Source organism: Drosophila novamexicana, unplaced genomic scaffold, assembly GCF_003285875.2.
Source record: "Drosophila novamexicana strain 15010-1031.04,08,12 unplaced genomic scaffold, DnovRS2.1 tig00001639-arrow-arrow-pilon, whole genome shotgun sequence".
Classification (NCBI taxonomy): Eukaryota; Metazoa; Arthropoda; class Insecta; order Diptera; family Drosophilidae; genus Drosophila; species Drosophila novamexicana.
Genome location: NW_020824873.1, coordinates 124,316 through 147,508, shown reverse-complemented (window position 1 = coordinate 147,508; position 23,193 = coordinate 124,316). Strand labels below are relative to the sequence as shown.

General features: G+C 37.5%; 1 protein-coding gene across 4 annotated transcripts in view; it reads left to right on the top strand.

Annotated features, from left to right (window-relative positions):
• LOC115768110 (ran-binding protein 16) overlaps nt 1-23,193 on the top strand; it is a 111,112-nt gene that overhangs the window by 38,369 nt on the left and 49,550 nt on the right. For 3 of the 4 annotated variants that reach the window (XR_004018471.1, XR_004018470.1, XM_030712614.1), the window contains exons 4-15: nt 4,704-4,803; nt 4,857-5,072; nt 5,126-5,272; nt 5,329-6,008; nt 6,069-6,361; nt 6,419-6,572; nt 6,659-7,064; nt 7,132-7,270; nt 7,326-7,403; nt 7,462-7,523; nt 19,122-19,261; nt 19,317-19,436. Coding sequence is in view for 1 of the 4 variants with exons in the window: in XM_030712614.1 (XP_030568474.1) it covers nt 4,704-4,803; nt 4,857-5,072; nt 5,126-5,272; nt 5,329-6,008; nt 6,069-6,361; nt 6,419-6,572; nt 6,659-7,064; nt 7,132-7,270; nt 7,326-7,403; nt 7,462-7,523; nt 19,122-19,261; nt 19,317-19,436 (2,535 nt within the window). In the remaining 3 variants the exon portion in view is untranslated. Of the gene's footprint in view, nt 1-4,703; nt 4,804-4,856; nt 5,073-5,125; nt 5,273-5,328; nt 6,009-6,068; nt 6,362-6,418; nt 6,573-6,658; nt 7,065-7,131; nt 7,271-7,325; nt 7,404-7,461; nt 7,524-19,121; nt 19,262-19,316; nt 19,437-23,193 lie in introns of those variants that run through there. The other variant, XR_004018472.1, reaches the window with a different exon arrangement.

The following is a 23,193-nucleotide window of genomic DNA, read 5'->3' as shown; positions in this document are numbered from 1 at the left end:
ATGTTTTTGTGCAAAATGTAAAACATGCAGAAGCTTCTCTTCTCATAAATTATATGTATTCTAGATCAGCATCAACAGCCGGGACGATCTAGCCATGTCCGTCTGTCTGTCCGTCCGTCCGTCTGTCCGTCCGTATGTATGAACGCAAGGATCTTAGAAACTATAAGAGCTAGAAGAGAGAAGAGCTAGTCCATGCGCAGATCGAGTTTGTTTCCGATAATCGATAACTTACTCCGTTTAGTAATCGATAAAAATCGATATCGGAATCTTGATATGTTGCTTCTAGAATATTATATATATCAAGTATCTTTCATTTTATACCGATCGCCACCTCCCCGCCACCACCCAAGAGCACTATAAATTTAATAACTTTATTACCCCAACTTGTATTGCCAACCAATTTAAGCCACAATTTAAATGCAATTAACATTTTGAGAATACACAAATATTCTATGGTACAATAAAATATACTGTAGAAAATTTCATGAAGATCGGTTAGGAAACACGTGTTTGCGGCACCAGCGCAAATTGCAAGAATTTCTGTATTGCGATTGTATTGCGCTCTGTGCTGCTATTTTATTTCGTTTTTCTCTCAACAGGACTCAATTATGGGTGTGGCTACTCAATGTAGGACGGTGCCAAGTGGTGTTGTCTATCGTGAGTTCAAGACCTACCAAGGAAATTTTTATACCCTGAACCCATTAAAAATGGGTATAAGGGTATATTGTATTTGTGCAAAATCCAAATGTATGTAACAGGCAGAAGGAAGCATCTCCGACCCCATAAAGTATATATATTCTTGATCAGCATCAATAGCCGAGTCAATTTAGCCATGTCCGTCTGTCTGTCTGTCCGTCCGTCCGTCCGTATGTATGAACGCGAGGATCTCAGAACCTATAAGAGCTAGAGACTTAAAATTTTAGATGTAGGTGCTCCTAGTGCCTGCACAGATTGTTTCCGATAATCGAAAACTTACTCCGTTTTCAAGCAATCGATAAAAATCGATATCGATATCCTGTTTTTTGGGCAATTTTGGTAAATAATAAGAGCTAGAGTCACCAAACTTGACATATAGCTTCTAAAATAGAATATATATATGCATTTGAAGTTGGAAGAAGAGGGTTCGGGGCATCGCCTAGTCGGGAGCTCCCGACTAGAACCTCTCACTTGTTATTTTTTGTTTTTGTGGCTGGTGTGGCTGTTGAGTAGAGACGGCGGCAAGTAATGTGGTTAGTTGCGAGTTCGCACCTTGCCAAGGCAACATTTTTTTTTAAATTTATCTTTGTTTCTACTAAAGCAAAAAAAAGCGTAGCGCGAGCTGAATTTGGTGTTGGAATAAGAGGGTTCAGGGTATCCCCTAGTCGGGAGCTCCCGACTAGATCCTCTTACTTGCTTTTATATAATTTAATTTGATTTTCTCAATCACTCTGCTTCTGTCAGCTTGAATTTAATTTGCAATTTGATTTGAAGAGACTTTGTTGAACTTACATGTTCTGGTTAGTGTATTAGCACTAACTTAGAGTGTTGTTTCTATAACTGTTGGGAGCCAATTACGCAATTGCTTGCAAGCTAAAGACAATGAATTGAAGCATAATCGCAGGCGATAACGAAATCTCTTGCGACATAGCAAAAGTTTATGGTTGCCGCCACTGACTGTTGCAGCTAGAGCTCTGAACTCAAGAGTTTTGTGTCAACACACAGAGGGTTACCTTAACAACTAAGCGAGGGTTACTTCTTAACTATATATCAAGTATCTATTATTTTATGGTTATCGCCACCACCCCGCTATCACCACATAGCTAAATTCAAGTAATTTGCATTGCCCACCGATTCGAGCAACAATTTTATTGAAGTTTGATTTCATCATTTTGATGATCTACTGTCGAAAAATTCATGAAGATCAGGTAAGAAACACAAAAGTTACTAACGTGTTTACGGTAGCTAGCGCAAATTGCTAGAATTTCTGTATACATTTGACAGACAGCGTTGCAGATGCAATTGTATTGTGTTCTGGGCTGTGTGTATATACTGTTATTTTAACTCGTTTTATTTTAATAGGCAATTAATTGTTGGTATGGCTGTTGAGTAGAGACGGTAGCAAATAGTGTGGTCTGTTACGAGTTCGAGTCCTATTGCGGGAACAGTTTTTAAATTTATTTTTGATACAAATGAGTGCAATTTTCTGTGTATAATTTGTCGTTTGTTCTTTGGTGTGTTTATGTTGAGTAATATATCTAATGTATATCGCTTGTTGTAGTGTTGTTCGTAAAATAGTATTGTTGTTGCATCAAAGTTTGCTGTGTGGTTACTTTTCATACAGTGGGTCATTAGTTTTGCTTTTTATATAATTGTGATGACTTAAAGTCCGATTTGTGTTGGGTTATCCTTGTTTTTTTTTTTTAGTTTTGATTTGTTGTGCCGATGTACACGATATTGTAATTTTTGTTGTTCCCCCAACATGGTATTTTGTAATTACATGACTTTTGTCCATTATTGGAATTTTTGTCTTATTTTCTTTATTGTTGAAGAAAGTATTAGCCTTGTGTGCTTCTTTTATTTCTTGTTTCTTGAAGCAGTTCCTCAGACGTTCTGATATTTGTATATTTTCGTAGGCTCTGTAGGTTTTCGTGTTGTGATTTGTTGTCTTGTCTAATAATTACATTCTGTTTTAATTACATTCTTACCCGATTTGTTTGTAGTATGTTGTGTACGTTACGTTGGCCATCTTTCTCATACAGCTAATTTCTGTATTTATTGTTATACTTCGTTGGTTTGAGTTATAGTTAAGTATTTGTCCAGAGGAAACGGACACCTAATCTTAAGTGAAAGGTCAAGTTTAAATCCTATAGAGGCTTAATCTGTCATTTTCTCATATTTCTCCAGATCACTTCTACTTTTAATGTGTTTATGAAAGTTCAGTTCTTTGAGAATATTATGTACTTCTGTTTTGTCCGTTAAGGCGAAAACGTTATTCACATATTTCGTTAAATCTTGGTTTTATTGTCAATTTATCAGTAACGTTGTAACGTTTATCAGTAACGTTTTCTTTTAGGCTGATAGTATAGCTTACCATAGAGGCGTACCTGTTAATTTAACTTCATTTCTTGGGCAATTGTGATTGCTGATAGCAAGTTCGGAGGTTGGGCCGAAAACAGTACATCGGAAAGGCCTTCCATCAAACCAGACACAAGCTTTTTTTTTTTTTTTTCTTTTTTATTAGCTAATTTATTGATACTATACATGAGCATCTTAACCTAGCTAACCTAGCGGTTTGGGAGGTCGATGGGGTGGATTCTGCGCAGTCTCCGTCGCTTTCTACTGAAAAGTCTTCTAGCCAATATATTGGGGTGGGCAGAAAGACGGGCCATGTAGCTGGTGGACTGCTGACGTAGAAGGTCGCCCACCAAGGGGATCTTTAAGTCTCTTGCTAGGGCCCGGTTGCGGATGTACCAGGGAGCCCCAGCACTCAGTCTGAGAACCTTCGCTTGGAAGACACTTATTTGCCTCAAGTGAGATTATGCTGTCGTGCCGAAAATTTGGCTTGCATAGCGCCAGACTGGGGCCAGGAGGGTTTTATAAAGCAGCACCTTATAGCTCAGAGAAAGCTTGCTGCTTGCCTTAAGGAGCCAAGCCATACTTTTTAGTTTTTGACGTACGCTGTGGCATGTTGTTGCGATGTGTTTGCTCCAAGTGAACCTGCGATCAAGGTAGGCTCCCAGGTAGCGATGGCCGTCTTTATGATCAAAAATTTCGTCTTGGAGGATTACTCCTGGCGAGGTATCTCTCCGGATCGCGAATGTGCAGCATATTGATTTTTGCCTGTTGATGGCAATTCGCCACTTTGTTGCCCACGTCTCAAACTCGTGCAGGTATTCTTGTAGTTGGTCAGTGGCTTGGTAAACACAGCTGGCTTTTGAGAGGATTGCTGTATCGTCGGCGAACGTGGCGAGGTTGAAGCTATCGGGATGCTCCAGTGTCGTCGGGTCCACCGTCGGCATGTCGGCTGTATAAACAGTGTAGAGCCACGGAGCAAGGACACTGCACTGCAGAGAACGTGCCGTCGACTACAACTAAAAACTTTCTGTTTTTGAGGAAGCTGTGGATTATATGAAAAAGAGAGGGGGGAAGCAAAGTTTTTATTTTGAACAGGAGTCCTTTGTGCCACACTCGGTCAAACGCTTGTTGCGCTTAACACAATCCAGTTCCGACACTCTGGCCATTAATATTCTTTCGAATATTTTGGAGAGGGTCGGAAGCAGGCTGATTTGTCGATAAGATTCGACTTGCGTGAGCGATTTTTTGGGTTTTGGAATCATGGCAATCAGAGCGCTTTTCCATTGCCTTGGGAAGTGTCCGACTCGAAGCATTGAATTATATAAGAGCACAATGAAGAGTATGCCTTTGGTGGGGAGCAGCTTTATTGTTCTGCTGTCCAGTTCATCAGATCCAGGGGCTTTACGAATCTTAAGCGCTTGGATTAGACACAAGCACATGATGTTTATGGTTGTTGTTAATTTCAAAGCTTTTTTTGAATAATGTAAACAAAAGCAAATCTTTTCTGTATGGCTGGCCATTAATTAAAAAATTTAAGTTGTATTATACTGAACTGATAAGTAGCTTATTTCAAATAGTCTAATAAGATTAATTTATGCAAATAATATCCAATGGTAAATCATTTTGCTTGAATTTTGGTTTTTGTGCAGGCTAATATCCCAAGTCTTACGATTAACAAAAAACTGCCTGAGCTTTGACTTTATTGGTAGTTCCACTGATGAGTCAGCTGATGATATGAACAATGTCCAGGTATGTTACATTTTAAAAAACATATAATTTAAATAATTATCGATACTCCTTAGATACCAACAGCTTGGCGTCCTGCTTTTCTTGACACAAACACATTAAAATTATTCTTCGATTTATATCAAATTTTACCGAATGGTTTAGCTAGTTATTCACTTTCGTGCCTAGTACAAATGACATCTGTACGTCGATCTCTGTTTAGTAACTCAGAGCGAACGAAATTTCTGACCAACTTAGTTGAAGGAGTCAAAAATATACTCAGAAACTTACACGTAAGTTTGTAACTACTTCTTATTAACACCAATGTCTTAAATATTTATTTTAGGGTCTTAGCGATCCAGATAATTACCATGAATTTTGTCGTTTGCTAGCGCGTCTGAAATCCAATTATCAACTTGGGGAACTCATTGCTGTTCCTTGCTACCCCGAAGCCATAGAATTAATCGCGAAGTTTACGGTACAATCGTTACATGTGAGTATATTTTCGGTTAAAGGCTTAAAAAAAATGGACATTGTTCACATTTGCAGATGTGGCTCTTTGCTCCAAATAGCGTGCACTATTTACTTACTCTATGGCAGCGTATGGTTGCTTCAGTACCGTACGTCAAATCGCCGGATCCGCATTTACTTGGCACATATACACCTGAAGTGATAAAAGCATACATTGAGTCCCGTCTAGAGGCTGTGCCTTTAATTGTACGTGATAATATGGAGGATCCCTTAGACGATCTTTGTATGGTACAACAACAGCTTGAACAGTTATCGGTAATCGAGCGTTGCGAGTACAATAAGACTTGCAACCTTCTTGTACAACATTTTGATCAAAAGGCACGTGAGTACGAAAATCTCATACAGAGCCTCAATGCAAACCCTATAGATATTACGGTCCATGAGTTGCAATTGACTTGGTTGGTTTATATAATTGGTTCGGCCATTGTGGGGAGACTTTCTGTGACCACCAGTGATGAACATGACAATATGGATGCAGAGCTTGTTATTCGTGTACTGCAACTTATGAGTTTAACTGACTCACGTCTTCCTCAAACTGGTTGTGAGAAGCTGGAACTGGCCATTTTGAGCTTTTTAGATCAGGTTCGGAAAATGCATAGCAGTGACCAGGCACAAAAAGCAACTGTTTACAAGCGCCTTAATGAAGTTTTTGGACTAAATGATGAGCAAATGTTGCTAAGTTTTATAAACCGTAAAATGTATGTATTGTCTTTACTAGATTTCAAAAAAGTAACATTATCCTTTTCTATTTTTTTTAGCATAACTAACCTGAAGTTTTGGGGTCGTTCTGAGCAAATAATTACAAAAACTTTAGTGTTATTATCCGATCTGTCAGTGCACTTTAATTCAGTGCGTAAATTGGCTCGCTTAGAGGAAGTTCAATTCATGTTAACACATCACACAAGCGAACACTTTCCTTTTCTTGGTACGAGCTCATCTCTGAACGAAATGCGTTGTCGGACAATGTTTTACACTGCCTTAAGTCGTTTATTAATGTTTGATTTGGGCGAGGATGAAGAACGTTTCTACAATTTTCTTACACCACTTACAAGTAAATAAGCCCCTTAAAAAAATGTTGAAGAATGTATTATTTTCTGTATTTTTTTAGATCAGTTTGAATCACTTGGAAACGTGCTAATGGATACAAAAAGTTTTCCAAATGATGAGGTCAAAAAAGCGATTATTGGGTTAGCCCGCGACTTGCGTGGTTTAGCATTGCCGCTTAATGCTCGTATCCAATACACTATGCTTTTTGAATGGCTGTGCGTGTAACAACCAACAATATTTAATATGTTTTTTAAACATTTTTTTCTGAGTTGACTAGCTTTTGATATTTTATTCTTTGTAGTTACTACACTGATTACTTACCCATATTGCTTCGTGCGGTGGAACTGTGGGCGCATGAGCCTGCTATTACTACCCCTGTCTTAAAGTTATTTGCTGAGTTAGTGCATTGCCGCACACAGCGTTTAGCCGGAAACGTTTCTAGCCCTATGGGTATTTTGCTGTTTCGCGAGGCATCAAAACTTATTTGCATATATGGCAATCGTATTCTACATCTGGAGGTGTCAACTGATCAACTTTACCCAATGAAACTAAAGGGAATATCAATCTGCTTCTTGATTTTAAAAAATGCGCTTGGAGGCAACTATGTCAACTGTGGTGTGTTTAAATTATATGGTGATGATACATTACATAATGTTCTTGACATTGTCGCCAAGCTTATTCTGTCCATACGGCAAAGTGATTTATTGGTAATTAAAATTTAATAAGTTAAATAAAAATATAAATAACAGACTTGGAAATATACAAAATAAATAGGAATACCCGAAATTGGCCTCGGCTTATTACAATTTATTAAACTGCCTATCTCAGGATCATGTGACATATCTTGCCACCTTAGAACCACGCGCATTTGTGTATGTATTGGAAAGTCTGACAAAAGGCCTTGCCGCACTAGGTATATATAATTTTCTCAACATATATGTACAGTGTTAAACTTCTTTTTATTGCAGATTCGGCAATTTATATCAGCTGTTGCACTATTTTAGATAGCATTGTATCGTACATCTTTAAGCAGCTTCAACTAAAAAGTATATCTAAACAAAACTATGTCGTTATACATTTATTATTTCTTCTTTTTCGTTACAGTTTCAACATTCCCAAACAAGAAGCTACGAAGTTTGACACGAGAAAATTCACAATTTCTCAAGGTATGTTTATTTTTCTGTGCCTACTACTTTTTATACCCTGAACCCACTTAAAATGGGTAAAAAGGGTATATTGTATTTGTCCAAAATGTAAATGTATGTTACAGGCAGAAGGAACCATCTCCGACCCCATAAAGTATATATATTCTTGATCAGCATCAATAGCCGAGTCGATCTAGCCATGTCCGTCTGTCTGTCTCCCGTCTGTCCGTGTGTATGAACGCAAGGATCTCAGAACCTATAAGAGCTAGGGACTTGAAATTTTATATGTAGGTGCTCCTAGTGCCTGCGCAGATCGAGTTTGTTCTCGATAATCGATAACTTAGTCAGTTTTCAAGCAATCGATAGAAATCGATATTGATATCCTGTTTTTGGGGCAATTTTGGTAAATAATAAGACAGACAGACAGACGGACATGGCTAGATCGACTCAAGAATATATATACTTTATGGGGTCGGAAATGCTTCCTTCTGCATGTTACATACATTTAGATTTTGCACAAATACAATATACCCTTATACCCATTTATAATGGGTTTAGGGTATAAAAAGGCATTAAGTGAATATTAAGATTTCGCAAAAACTATTTTTTTGTTTTACAAGCTATGTTTATATTAGGAATTAACTGAACTCAAAAATCTGATAATATTGACGTATTATACCAAATATGTAGCTCTCATAGAATGGAAGACGCTCGTATTTTCAATATTTTGTACTTGATTTGATATATACCATCTACAAATTTTTTTATTTACTACACTCCTTAAGAGTGTAAAACTCACATTTAATTAATTAATAAGCATGGACCCTATTTTGCTCTAATGTGGCATATGCTCGTTTCGGTTTGCTTTCAAATAATAGTAATGCATAACTTTTCCCTAGATGTTTCCTCGTATCACAAGTCTAACTCAAGTCATCTCTTTGGAACCTGCCAATTCGATGAACTAGTGAAGGATTAATAAGCACCTTAGCTTGGCTAAGTTCTTAGTTAGAGTGTCGAGGCTTTTATGGTTTCGTCTGAAAGCTATCTGCCCTCCACAGAAAGCCCTATCCCGATCCTGCTCAGGCGAGCTCGTCCGCTACATTAACCTGGATGAACCAGGGACCCAGCAAAGTGTGACTTTGTTGTGTCTCAGAAGCTGTTAAAGGAATCTGCTACTTTCATGGTCCATTGTAGACATTTTCCAATATTTAAACTGATAAAACCTCAATGGCATGAATCTCAGATTGAAAGATGATAGCTCCAAAATGGTCTGATGAGTTAGGGAGACAGAAACTCTTCCCAGGGGCAGGCTTTGACCTGTCCTTAAGAGAAAAGAGGAGAGACTACTAGGTCGGTAGGATTTGGGTTAATCAAAATCACGATTACCTTGTTAGGAGATAAATAGCAAATTGACTCTTCAAGAAGAGTGGAATGCATGCCCAAGTAAAGGTCGCTCTAAGTAGGTGGATTAAGTGACAAAAATAAAAATTTCGAAACAGCGTTGCGTGACGACCGGGAAGATCTGATAGACCCAAGGGGATTAAAAGGGGGCGAACCTTGTTATGGTTCGTAATGACATCCGCATCTGCCTGTCTTGTGTGTGTTAGCCATCTGTTTGTTTCGATCACTCTCTCAGTTGAAATGCCTGTTTGAGTTCATAATTTTATACCCTGGTAGTTTGTAAAAGTCCATATTTTCCTTATTTCTGTTTCAGGCAGCATATATGTCGATAACGTCCGAATCGGACTATATTATATAACTGCCATTAGAACGTTCGGTCGAATATTAGTTACTTGTACGAACTTTTTTCCTTTCAAAATATCTCGACCAACTCGGCATTTAAGGTTTAAGTATGTTATTATTTTGTTTTCCAAGATATTTTCATCAAACATATCATTTACGAGCTTTACTATTCTCACATGTCTGCAAATGTATACAAGCACAAAACAAACAATATGAAGAGGCTTCAAACTAAGGAATAAGTGAATGCAGGATGCAGAATGTGCTTACATCCCAGAGACATATATGTGTCTCGCTCTCACTCTTAACTATGTGCACTTGAATGCATTTCGTTCTACCTAGCTGGACAAACAGCCCCGAAATCTACAAACATACATTTGTATGTTTGTGTGGATGTACGCACAAGTCGAACAATAAATTCGCCGCGAGACAGAGATATTTTATTTAATGGGTTGACGCTGCTTACTTCTTTAGATCCATTTTGTACCTGTGGCAGGAAAAATCCCACTTTTATAAACATGCTCTATTATCGTTCAGTCGGGCATACATCCGTACCATAATCAGAGTATTAAGAGATCAGTACATCATTTTAAAACGGAGCTCCCATGTTCTTTCCAATAAGTCTCCACAGGCATGGTATAAGTATGGTTGTTGTATCTGTATCTAGCCTGATGTGAAAATTTTACAGTAGGGTTATTTAAGTGAGGCTTCTGTAGAGAAAGATACCTCTTCCAAGTGAAACAAATTAATGTAGTTTGACGAGGTTACGTAGTAACCTTTTATCGATGACAACATCAATGAGCTTAATTTGAGAATTTTGGCATTCGCTCCGAAATGGTCGGATCAAGACATAGTTTTAGACTATGGAAGGCACCGAATGTGGCGATGAAGGCTACCAATGCAATCTGTTAAGCACTAAAAACCTTCTCGAGTGTGGTTTTAGATTTTGCTTAAGAATAATCTCCCTGATATGCTAGCCGGGATCATATGCTGATATGCTAAACACAACTCGAACCTGAGTGCACTTGCCTAAATTAATAAGCAAGAAGTATGGTTGGACGCATCGGCTACATCTTTCTATGGCCACACAACCATACACTCTGGGAAGTGAGGTTCCTGGTTTGCTGGTTTACCTTGTGTTTAATGTGATCTTTTTCAATAGTCTTTTTTACAACAATCGCCTCTGGAAGACTTGTCATTCTTCTTCAGTTTCCGTTCGACTAACACTATTATTTATCCTCATCTATTAGAGCAGATTTCTAGGTGAGTCAAGGAGCCGTACCATCTTTTCGTTGCTTGAACGGCTTTCTTGCTGCCCGTCTTAGGTTTTCAACAACTCTCTTAAAGTTCAATGTTATCATGAAGCCGCCTGATATAATCCGCTATTTTTATTGATTTGACCGATAGAGCAGTCATTATCCCGATCTAGTAGGCTTATGTTATTACTATTAATGTAGTGTGAAGGCACTTACCCATTTGGTTGACGCTTGTAGCTTCCCATATCATGTGATTCGTATTGGCATCACAGGCGATCAGCTAGCAGAAAGAGGGAGAGCTTCATTTGACCGCGATTGCTGCTCACTGCCCTGTATTCTTCTTCTTTTGGCCTGAGCGAGATACATACATGCAAGGCGGCCGCCTTGGGTTAAAAGGGTATAATGATTTTGTGCAAATATATGTCACAGGCTGAAGAAAACATCTCTGACCTAAAAAGTGTACACAATATTGGTCGGCATCAATAGTGGATGCTGCGCTTGGCCATTTGCGTCCGTATGTAAGTTCGATTCGAAGCTATAACAGCTTAAGCCTATATATTTTGAATGTAGGTTCTCTGTACGAGTTTTATTAAAATCATCGATAATTTTTCTCGTTTCAATGCATTATATACAAAATGGATGTCTACATTATTGAGCATCTCTTTGATTTTAAGAGCTACAGCCACTAAAATATATTCATACAATGGCTCTAGTAGAGTATATACAGGAGAAAATTCAGGTTATCCCTTAATCGAATACTCCCATTAGAGTATTTATACTTGCTTATCCTATTTATTACGTACTAGCATTAATTAATAAATATAAATTTAAAATAAAAAAAGTTAGTTCTCTCTGCCAGTATTAAACTCACAACTACCTTTAACCGATTGCCATCGCCATATACCTTAAACAGTCGATAAGAATCGATATAAAATTATGTTGTTTAGGCGAATATATTAGGTTTCAAGAGCTAGTGTCATCAAACATGACATATAGCTTCTAAAATAGTGGCTATCGTCACCCCCGTCGTCACCCCATACCAACTAACCAAAGCCACAAATTTAAAGCAATTTGTGAAAATATACTATAATCTATATAAGACGCTGAACCCTTTTCTTCCAACATCTAATGCACTTCGCACTATGATCTCGTTTGCTTTAGCTGTAATAAAAAAATTAAACAATCATGATTTTCTAGTCGAAAATACCCGACTAAGGGATACCCTAAACCCTCTTCTACCAACACCAAATGCAGCTAGCGTTATGAGCTTGTTTGCTTTAGCAGTATAAATAAAAAATTGTTGCCTCATTAAGACTTTAACTCATAACATGCCACACCACTTGCCGATACCTCGATAACCGTAACAATTCATTATGGACGAGAAAAAAATGAATTATAATATTAGAAAATATACACAGCACAGAATATCATAGAGTAACAATTGAAATTACAATGCTCTTATACGAATTGATAAAATTCAATGGTGATGGCTATAAAATGTCGCTGATGACTTGTCGTTACAAAACGTCAACGTGCTAGAATACCAGTGTGAAACGTCTGATGCAGCCACTATTCACAGTGAGCTGTCCATGACCAACACGATCGAAGCAGATGAAAAGCCGTGGAACTGTTTTAGAAATTAAAAATTGTAGAAGCCCGTTTCCCCTCCAAGCGCAACTTCATTATGTTCGGCAACAAAACGCACCATGTAATACAGTTCAGTGCTAAAGCCAGTTCTATATGGGGTAAAAGCGTTGGTTAACCCAGACATTATGTATCGGACTTTTTATACCCTGAACCCATTAAAAATGGGTATAAGGGTATATTGTATTTGTGCAAAATCCAAATGTATGTAACAGGCAGAAGGAAGCATCGCCGACCCCATAAAGTATATATATTCTTGATCAGCATCAATAGCCGAGTCGATCTAGCCATGTCCGTCCGTCCGTCCGTATGCATGAGTCAAAGGATCTCAGAACCTATAAGAGCTAGAGACTTGAAATTTTAGATGTAGATGCTCCTAGTTCCCGCGCAGATCGAGTTTGTTTCCGATAATCGATAACTTACTCCGTTTTCAAGCAATCGATAAAAATCGATATCTACATACTGTTTTTTGGGCAATTTTGGTAAATAATAAGGGCTAGAGTCACCAAACTTGACATATAGCTTCTAAAATAGAATATGTATATGCATTTGATGTTGGAATAAGAGGGTTCAGGGTATCCCAAAGTCGGGAGCTCCCGACTAGAACCTCTTACTTGTTTACAGTAACGAGATGCGTGAGATTCTCACGGCGGAACACATCAGCGCACAGAGTTGCTCAAGAGAATGTTAAACAGGTCAATATCATTACTATATTTTTCCCAATTACTATTTTTCCAAAATGACAAAGTTAGCCATCGAAATTGTTTTAATCTGCAAAAACGAACTAACACCAATCTCAGCACAGTACGTACATAAAATTGGCAAGGTGTTTAAAGATAGGAAGGGGAATATACAATAAATCTAAGATGATTTTGCTAGCCGCGGTCAAATATATCCGCACAATTCACTCTGTTACTAATCGAAGACCAATTGACGTATTGTTCAATCCCGAACCAGGGTGGCAAGAACAGCTTAGAGCTAGAATTCAATAGGCACAAAACATTCAGCGGTCTATGGAAAACCAGACAAGACAAAACAGAGCATTTGAAGTATGAGGCAATGCCTTAGTAAACACAAACAGAAGAGTTGGCAATAAGCTAGTCCCTTGTGCGTGAAACAAAAATTCGGGGTAGACTTTGGGACCGCTGTCTTAATAAACTGGAAGGTAATTCACAAGGACATATTGAGATAAATACCCTTATACTGGTGGTACTTTAAGTACGAGGTTGATTCAGGCTAACTCTTTCATTTTAATTCAGAAGATACTAGAGCTAATCTGTTTGAATAAATAGGAACTCGATTTGAATCACTTTCAGACTGTAGGTGACTAAAGATATTTTACCCAAACTTGGCATTCAAAAGTTCACTATGCTCCTTGCATATATGCAAAATTTCATCAAGATTGGTCTTCTATATCATAGAAAATTTAGTACTTATTAGTAAAACTTTTTTAATTATCAAGATATCTTACCCAAGCATTTTACTTTAAGGCTTTAGTATGCTCCCTAAATGTTTGCATAATCTTATTTACGTCGGACAACTATATCATATAGCTGTCATAGGAACGATCGGTCCAAAGTGTAGAGTCTTGTATAAGAAACAATTTTGAATTTGAAGATATCTTACCCACACTTGGCATTTCTAAGTTTCACTTAGTTCCCTACAAATTTGAAAAATCTTATCAACATCCGAGCACTAAATCATATAGGATCGGTGGAATAGTAGGATCTATTGGCCAATATTCGGTTTTTAAAATTATTTTCAACAAACTCAACATTTTCAAGTTTCACTTAATATAATAAGGGCATTAATTCTTCAGCGTGCCGAAGATATCCTTACTTTCTCGTTGGTAATATCGTTTCGGTATGCGAACTTGGAACTGGTTGTTGTAGCGTAACGCTCGTCGTGGCGAGGAAGGTACTATTGATTTCAAAGCGCCACGCCTTCATCGTAAAGAGGTTAATCGCAAGTACTGGGTTGGGTCACCTTTTAGAACATAAGGTATGTTGATGAGCTGCATTGTCATCGACTCCTTTCGGGCATAGGAACTATGTTGATTTTCATGTCGATTACCACACCATTAATATGGTACAACCAACTAAAACTACCTTTATGTTAGGTTGTACCATGTCATTGACGCTAACATTTGCGAACCAACTGTTTAACTTCTTATCTAAATCAAAATAACTGGATTTATATAGTTTGTCTTTGCTAAAGTAATGGAGACAATGACGTTTTGAACTTCCATACTCAATAATCTTTTGCGATATCTACATACTGTTTTTTGGGCAATTTTGGTAAATAATAAGGGCTAGAGTCACCAAACTTGACATATAGCTTCTAAAATAGAATATGTATATGCATTTGATGTTGGAATAAGAGGGTTCAGGGTATCCCAAAGTCGGGAGCTCCCGACTAGAACCTCTTACTTGTTTACAGTAACGAGATGCGTGAGATTCTCACGGCGGAACACATCAGCGCACAGAGTTGCTCAAGAGAATGTTAAACAGGTCAATATCATTACTATATTTTTCCCAATTACTATTTTTCCAAAATGACAAAGTTAGCCATCGAAATTGTTTTAATCTGCAAAAACGAACTAACACCAATCTCAGCACAGTACGTACATAAAATTGGCAAGGTGTTTAAAGATAGGAAGGGGAATATACAATAAATCTAAGATGATTTTGCTAGCCGCGGTCAAATATATCCGCACAATTCACTCTGTTACTAATCGAAGACCAATTGACGTATTGTTCAATCCCGAACCAGGGTGGCAAGAACAGCTTAGAGCTAGAATTCAATAGGCACAAAACATTCAGCGGTCTATGGAAAACCAGACAAGACAAAACAGAGCATTTGAAGTATGAGGCAATGCCTTAGTAAACACAAACAGAAGAGTTGGCAATAAGCTAGTCCCTTGTGCGTGAAACAAAAATTCGGGGTAGACTTTGGGACCGCTGTCTTAATAAACTGGAAGGTAATTCACAAGGACATATTGAGATAAATACCCTTATACTGGTGGTACTTTTTTCTCTCGCAGTTACTTATGCTATTTTTACCAAGAAGAGACTTTTTTCACAGTTTCACATGCGAAAACTCGTAGACATAGATTTCGAGCACAGAAGCAACTTATTGTCCAAGTTACAAGTGCACAAAAGGTTGGCGATAAGTTTCGACTTTTTAGGCACAGCGCTAAAAATTGTGGCAGTCTCCGGTTTCGAAAAAATTAAGTGGTCCGAGTGACAATTCATGGAGTCAAATAACAGACAGGTGGTGATCAATCAATTTTACAGTCCGATAGCATCATCCACTACATTATTGAATGTATATTGAACTCCAAATATTCCCCGTAAAACATAAGCAGACAGTCTTGCAAATCTCAGACAGCATCTTACTGGAACGGTGATGGAGGTAATACCGAAGCTGTCACAAATTGCGTCCCAACAACCTATTCGACCTTACGAAACGCAACACCTGCGTTCGTAGCTTACATACAGGGAGCGTCGCCCAATGTGTCTTAGCCCAACCATCTGGAACCCATTACGAAAAATAATACATATATGTAAAGGCGCCGACTTTGAGATTCCCTGAACCCCATGCCGAACTTTTCCTAGACACACACTATGGGATTCTTTCGCCATATATATCTGTGGTTATTGTCTACAAATTTTGTTCCATTTTAATTTTGTGTACAACCTAAATTTAGTGTACTGCGCGGTTTTATGTGGATCCAAATTCAAAATTTTAGTTTTGATATTATGGTTTCAGAGATAGTCGCGTTTATAAATAGAGTCTGCCTGAGAGACAGACAAAGAACATGGCCAGATCGACACAGTGTAGGGGATGCTTCTTGCTGCCTGTTCAATTCGTTTGCACAAAATCATTATTCTCTTCTTACCCATTTTCAATTATTTTAGGGTATAAATACATTGTGATTGTAGGATATGTGAATAAAAAACTCACGTTTCTTGATGTATAAATATATATGAGTAATTTAAAATTGCCCGACAGATATTATTTTGATTTGCAGGAGCGCGTGTGGCCTTTCTACTGTCCTCCTGTCTGTCAGTCTCTCCACGCGTCCGTCCGTATAAATAAACTTGTCGGTCTCAGACCCTATGGTAGCAAGAGATTTAAAATTTTAAATACAGAATGAGTTTGTTTTCAATCATTGGAAAGTTGCTTGGAAACTCAATCGGTAAAATTCGCCAAACTCGACTCTTAGTACTATACTTCACAGTATACACACATGTATGTACATAGAGTATATTTATTTTTTCGATACCGCCTCCTTATCCTGCAAAATAAATCCAATGTTTACATATAGTTTTATTTTGACAAGAACTCAGTGTCCTATAATGCGCTTAGAATCAAGTTAAATGTCGCCAGGCTTGTACAAGAAACAGCATTAGGAATAAGTAGATAGAAATTCAGAATCACAAAAACTTCAAATCTTGTTAAATTTGCAAGGGACAGGCAGGCAGGCAACCAACAGGCACACAAGCGCATAAATGCTTTTATTCATATACAAAATATGCAAGTATGCGTGAATAGCGAGTCAAAAATATTTTAAATGCACACATGCCAACGCATAGGTACCCTTACCAACGATAACGAGCTACAATGCAAGAATTTCGCATCGACATGGCAAACCCTTTCACTATTTCATATTAATCGTCCCTTCAAAAGGGAAGATAACCACCGACTTTTGAGAAAAATTGAATTTGTGTGCATTTATGCTTGTGCGGTACATACCCACACAGACAAATTGAAAGAGCACTGAGAGTAAGTCAAAGCAGTTTTCTGTAGTGTGAGCAAATAAAAAGAGCAGCGATGCCGTTCTATCACACAAGTCATATGTATTTCTTACTCAGGTGCTGTCTGAGCGTGCGTGCGTGTCTCGAAGTTGAACAAAAACGAAGTCGATTTTCGACCAGCCGCTTATAAAACGTGTGGCTCCAGCATTATCCACTAGATGTCTAGTCTATATATTGTTTGGTTAGTGGTAATATATAATGTGGTGCTTTTTAAATTCAGTTTCCACCGTCAAAACCCAAATATGACTTTAAGTACGAGGTTGATTCAGGCTAACTCTTTCATTTTAATTCAGAAGATACTAGAGCTAATCTGTTTGAATAAATAGGAACTCGATTTAAATCACTTTCAGACTGTAGGTGACTAAAGATATTTTACCCAAACTTGGCATTCAAAAGTTCATCAAGATTGGTCTTCTATATCATAGAAAATTTAGTACTTATTAGTAAAACTTTTTTAATTATCAAGATATCTTACCCAAGCATTTTACTTTAAGGCTTTAGTATGCTCCCTAAATGTTTGCATAATCTTATTTACGTCGGACAACTATATCATATAGCTGTCATAGGAACGATCGGTCCAAAGTGTAGAGTCTTGTATAAGAAACAATTTTGAATTTGAAGATATCTTACCCACACTTGGCATTTCTAAGTTTCACTTAGTTCCCTACAAATTTGAAAAATCTTATCAACATCCGAGCACTAAATCATATAGGATCGGTGGAATAGTAGGATCTATTGGCCAATATTCGGTTTTTAAAATTATTTTCAACAAACTCAACATTTTCAAGTTTCACTTAATATAATAAGGGCATTAATTCTTCAGCGTGCCGAAGATATCCTTACTTTCTCGTTGGTAATATCGTTTCGGTATGCGAACTTGGAACTGGTTGTTGTAGCGTAACGCTCGTCGTGGCGAGGAAGGTACTATTGATTTCAAAGCGCCACGCCTTCATCGTAAAGAGGTTAATCGCAAGTACTGGGTTGGGTCACCTTTTAGAACATAAGGTATGTTGATGAGCTGCATTGTCATCGACTCCTTTCGGGCATAGGAACTATGTTGATTTTCATGTCGATTACCACACCATTAATATGGTACAACCAACTAAAACTACCTTTATGTTAGGTTGTACCATGTCATTGACGCTAACATTTGCGAACCAACTGTTTAACTTCTTATCTAAATCAAAATAACTGGATTTATATAGTTTGTCTTTGCTAAAGTAATGGAGACAATGACGTTTTGAACTTCCATACTCAATAATCTTTTGCGCGCTACCAGGGTCTCATACAAATGTGTTGTGTTCAAATTCTGTCTCTACAAGCTGCTTAAGACAATCAGACCATGGCCTATTGTTTGTTTGCAGAAGCTGTGTTAACTTTGATAAGTATAAGTCTATAACCGTTAAAGAAGTGCTGATGATATTAAGGCTTCTTGGCTTTCTATTTGTCACAAATTCTATTTATTTGTTAGGATGGCTTAGTCCTTACATTGGATGACTTTCATAAATGATTTGCAGCGATTAACACTCTTAAATTAGACAAGTTAGTGAGTCAACGGCTTATCTACGTTTACCCTGCCAAATATCGCAAACAACAAAAAGAAAAAGTAAAACTGCTCTAGTTGACTAGGATATACCTAGTATATGAACATTTTTCGTGCTCACTTGCTTAAGCTGAACACTTTATTTTATCTATTCATTCATTTTTATCTATTTAATGAGTTTTAGGATACGAGTATTATTAAATTGAAAAATGATTAAAATTCAATTAAATGAACTAAAAGGCAACTCACATGAATGTATGTTATTTTGTTGTTCATTTTAAAAATCAGAATAAACAAATAGCATCAATGTAGCGCATAGATAGAAAGCTCTCCGATCTTATAAAGTATATACATATTCTTGATATGTATTAGTCGAGTCGATATTGCCGTGTCTGCCACTCGCGAGCCACACTATTATCCTAATATGTACAAGCCAGAATCAAATCGCAATATTTTGTAATATAGCTCCTATAGAAACAATTAGTCGATAACAAAGCTTTTGTATAAAAGCCACAAGTCTTTGAATACATAAATTTCGGCATGCCGATTTTTGCCGTTCTTTCTTATTTCAGTATTTATTTGACTACGAATTCGTCGGCTTACTTTACGTTTACAGGTAGTTGAACTAAATTCTGAGCTACTGCAAAGCATGATGTCCTCATTGTTGAACAATGTACTGGCTGAGGACTGTCGGAACCAATGGTCTATGTCTCGCCCATTATTGGTACTTATACTGCTCTACGAGGATTATTATCGGTAAGGTTATAACCTAAAACAATAATTAACGTGTCCAATAATGACTCTGTTAAAGCTCACTGAAGGAAACTATTATACGTGGACAACCTGTTGAAAAACAACAGACAATGGCCCAGTGGTTTGAAGACTTGATGCTTGGTATAGAGCGCAATGTGTCCAGTAAAAATAAGGAAAAGTAAGATGCAAATATTGAAAATATGTTTTTAAACATGTAGAAAAAGTATGTTTGTGGTTGAATTTGATCTGTTTCTATATCTGATATTTATATGTGCAAAAATGCAAATATCGAGTTGAATATCGTTGAATATTAATATGGTTGGAGCTCCCGACTAGAACCTCTTACTTGTTATACCCTGAACCCATTAAAAATGGGTATATTGTATTTGTGCAAAATCCAAATGTATGTAACAGGCAGAAGGAAGCATCTCCGACCCCATAAAGTATATATATTCATGATCAGCACCAATAGCCGAGTCGATCTAGCCATGTCCGTCTGTCTGTCCGTCCGTCCGTATGTATGAACGCAAGGATATCAGAGCCTATAAGAGCTAGTGACTTGAAATTTTAGATGTAGGTGCTCCTAGTTTCCGCGCAGATCGAGTTTGTTTCCGATAATCGATAACTTACTCCGTTTCCAAGCAATCTATAAAAATCGATATTGACATCTTGTTTTTTTTTTTAGCAATTTTGGTAAATAATTAGAGCTGAAATCACCAAACTTGTCATATAGCTTCTAAAATAGAATATATATATTCATTTGATGTTGGAAGAAGGGGGTTCAGGGTATCCCCTAGTCGGGAGCTCCCGACTAAAACCTCTTACTTGTTCGCCTTGTAAAATGCAATAACAAATGAATGCTTGACATTTCAAACACATTTTTTCGCAAAGGATAGATAAGCTCTCTAAGTGGAAATTGACAACACAAATAGAAAACAAGTAGGAGCATCTTTATCTAAAATTTCAAGTCTCTAGCTCTTATAGGTTCTGAGATCCTTGCGTTCATATATACGGACGGACGGACGGACAAACAGATGGACGTGGCTAGATCGACTCGGCTATTGATGCTGATCAAGAATATAAATACTTTATGGGGTCGGATGCTTCCTTCTGCCTGTTACATACATTTGAATTTCGCACAAATACAATATACCCTTTTTACCCATTTTCAATGGGTTCAGTGTATAAAAAGGGTTAGTTCATATTTTGATGCTGATACATACAACGAAGTCAATTGGCAAATTTGGTCGATGCTGATTTTCGACACTTCATTTGCGACGTACATTGAACAATTGATATATGTTTTTTTTATGAAAAATATATTACCTTAGATACTGAAAATGTATATAAGTATATATAACAAAACTGAAGATGGTCTTAAAAAAATTCTTATGGATACATTTAGATACGGTGGCGAAGCAAGGCGAGTTCGATCAATGAGTGAGTGACTAAAGCTTTTTTGCGATCTCGCTCCGCCCCAAGCCGACATCAAATTAAACCAAATTATATTAATGACGCATATCGCAATAACACCGGCCACCATGTAGCGCTTGTGGGCTTTATTAACATCGCAGTCGCACCATCTTGTGGATCTACCTTTTAAATTTGAAAGCACTGGCCATGCATATTTCTACTACCATAACGACGGTAAATTTGCTGGTAAATTTCCTATAATTTGGGTAAGCAGACGAGGTTTCCGTTCAAGTAACTCGCAAAGAAGACTCCCGAGTGTTTTTGGGCCAGCATGAAAGTTCATCAAACGTAGGTATCTAATAAAGCCTCCAGCGATTTGCGAGCTTTTATTCAGTAGTAGTGGAAGCTTGGCATCATACGAAAGAGGAGCATTTGCAAGTCCAAGCACCAAGATCCATTATACTCATGTAAAAATGCCCGTTGGTATCCTATCTATTTCATCTTTAAATTTGGTTCGTTGGATGACTTGTAACTATTTTGTTGTATTGTACTGCTTTATTTTTAATAGTTCGATAGTTTCAGAGATATCTGATCGGTATACCATAGCTGATAGTCAAACATCTGTTTTGCGTACTTCTATGGTACGCATCTCATCTGTCATCAGATGTTGGTTAACGGGATTATCTTCATTCCTTTAAAAATAAAGGTTTATCAAACCGAGTCGAAACAAGTAACTCGTCAACATCTCAGCGTCTACAAACGATATCTGCTGCGTTTTGCATTGTAGGTTCACGGCGCCATTCAGCGTTCTCTGTCTACTCTTGGGTTTCAGCCACTCAATTCGACACAATTAAGTGTGACTTCCGAATTGAACCCTATGCAGAATGGTTGCGTTTATTTACGCATGCGCCAAACGCTCTTATTGAAGCGTTGGCAAATCCAAGTATCGCGATCGGTGAAGTTGGCAGTGTAAACCCATTTCATGGTATTCTTTGCAACAATCAAAGTTGATTTCAGTTTCCGAATTCCGAGAAATGGCATCATCCCAGAGTAATTTGTGAAGCCAAAGCGCTTTGAGTAGGATCCTTTTTGATCAGAGGCCTTCACAGGACAAGCGGATAAGTAGCCTCTGAGACCTATGAATGAAATGTCTAGCTTAAATTGAAAAGCATCTTCATTCGGCAACAACATCACGCTAAGTGTTTTGGTTATGTTAGGCCTTGAGATTGTTATGGGTTTGGCTGTGTTTATTACGGGAATTTAAATGCCATTTGAATTGTTCAAAACCAGCGTTTTGTAGAATTTACAATACTTCAAACTCAATCGTCTGAAGGTTCTCTACGCCTTTAGCACCAGTAAATAAATCCTCAACATAAAAATCGTGCCTGATTACGTCGGTAGCTTCAGGGTGTGTTGACTCGCTCATCTCACTTAGCTCTAGAAATACCGTATTTGCAAAAATGGAAAAGTGCGGCGCAGTACGTACTCGGATGGGTTCTTTCTTTACACTACGATCTGGAAATCTCGATCTGCTTTATGTACCGTGACCTGCATATGCATTTTTTTATGTCAGCTAGAGTCTAAATCAAATTAGACTTCGAAAACAAGCCATATCTTCGTCGATATGCTTTGTGGCCTTATGACACACTGAAGCGTAATGAAGTATTGCGGAGTAGTTGGAATCTGATCTAGATGATCAGACATGTGACCTAACGTTAATATGCTTCCATGAATTTCAAGAACTTTCGCCTTAGCTCGGGATCTTAAAATAAGCGTCTTTCAAGCCACAAAAAAACTCAAAGAAGTTACCAAGCTAATTGGGATCTGAATTAAATTGCAAATTATTTAGAAAGTAGCACCAATTTAAGCCACAATTTAAATGCGATTAACTTTATGAGAATATACGAATATTTTATAGTACAATAAGATTTTCTGTTGAAATATTCATCAAGATCGGTCAAGAAATACAGAAGCTATTATAAAAAATGGGTTTTGGCTGGTCACGAGCTTGGGGCAGCTGGCGCAAATTGCAAGAATTGCCGTACACATGCACACACACACATCCATGCACTTCTTCTTTGAATTTTATCAACAGCATTGGAATTGCGATTGTATTCTTTTCTGTGATGCTATTTTAATTCTTTTTTTCTTATTAAGATTCAATTATTGGTGTTGGTGTTGAGTAGAAGCGGCGGCAATTGATGTGGTCCGTTGCGAGTTTGAACCCTACCGAGGAAACTATTATTTATTTTTCCTTTTTTTTTTATTACTGCTAAAGCAAACGAGCGCTTAGCGCGAACTAAATTTAGCATTGATAGAATAGGGCTCAAGGTATCCCTTATTCGGGAATTCCCGAGTAGGACCTCTTAATTGTATATAAGTTTGAACTGTAAGTGTGCAAATTTCCTTATCTGTTTTAAAATGTCAATAACATAAATAAGTTTTTCGGCATTCAATGCGATTGTAATATTTGGAACACTAAAGCCTCTTTTTTATATTGTTAAAAATATTCTCTTCTGTAA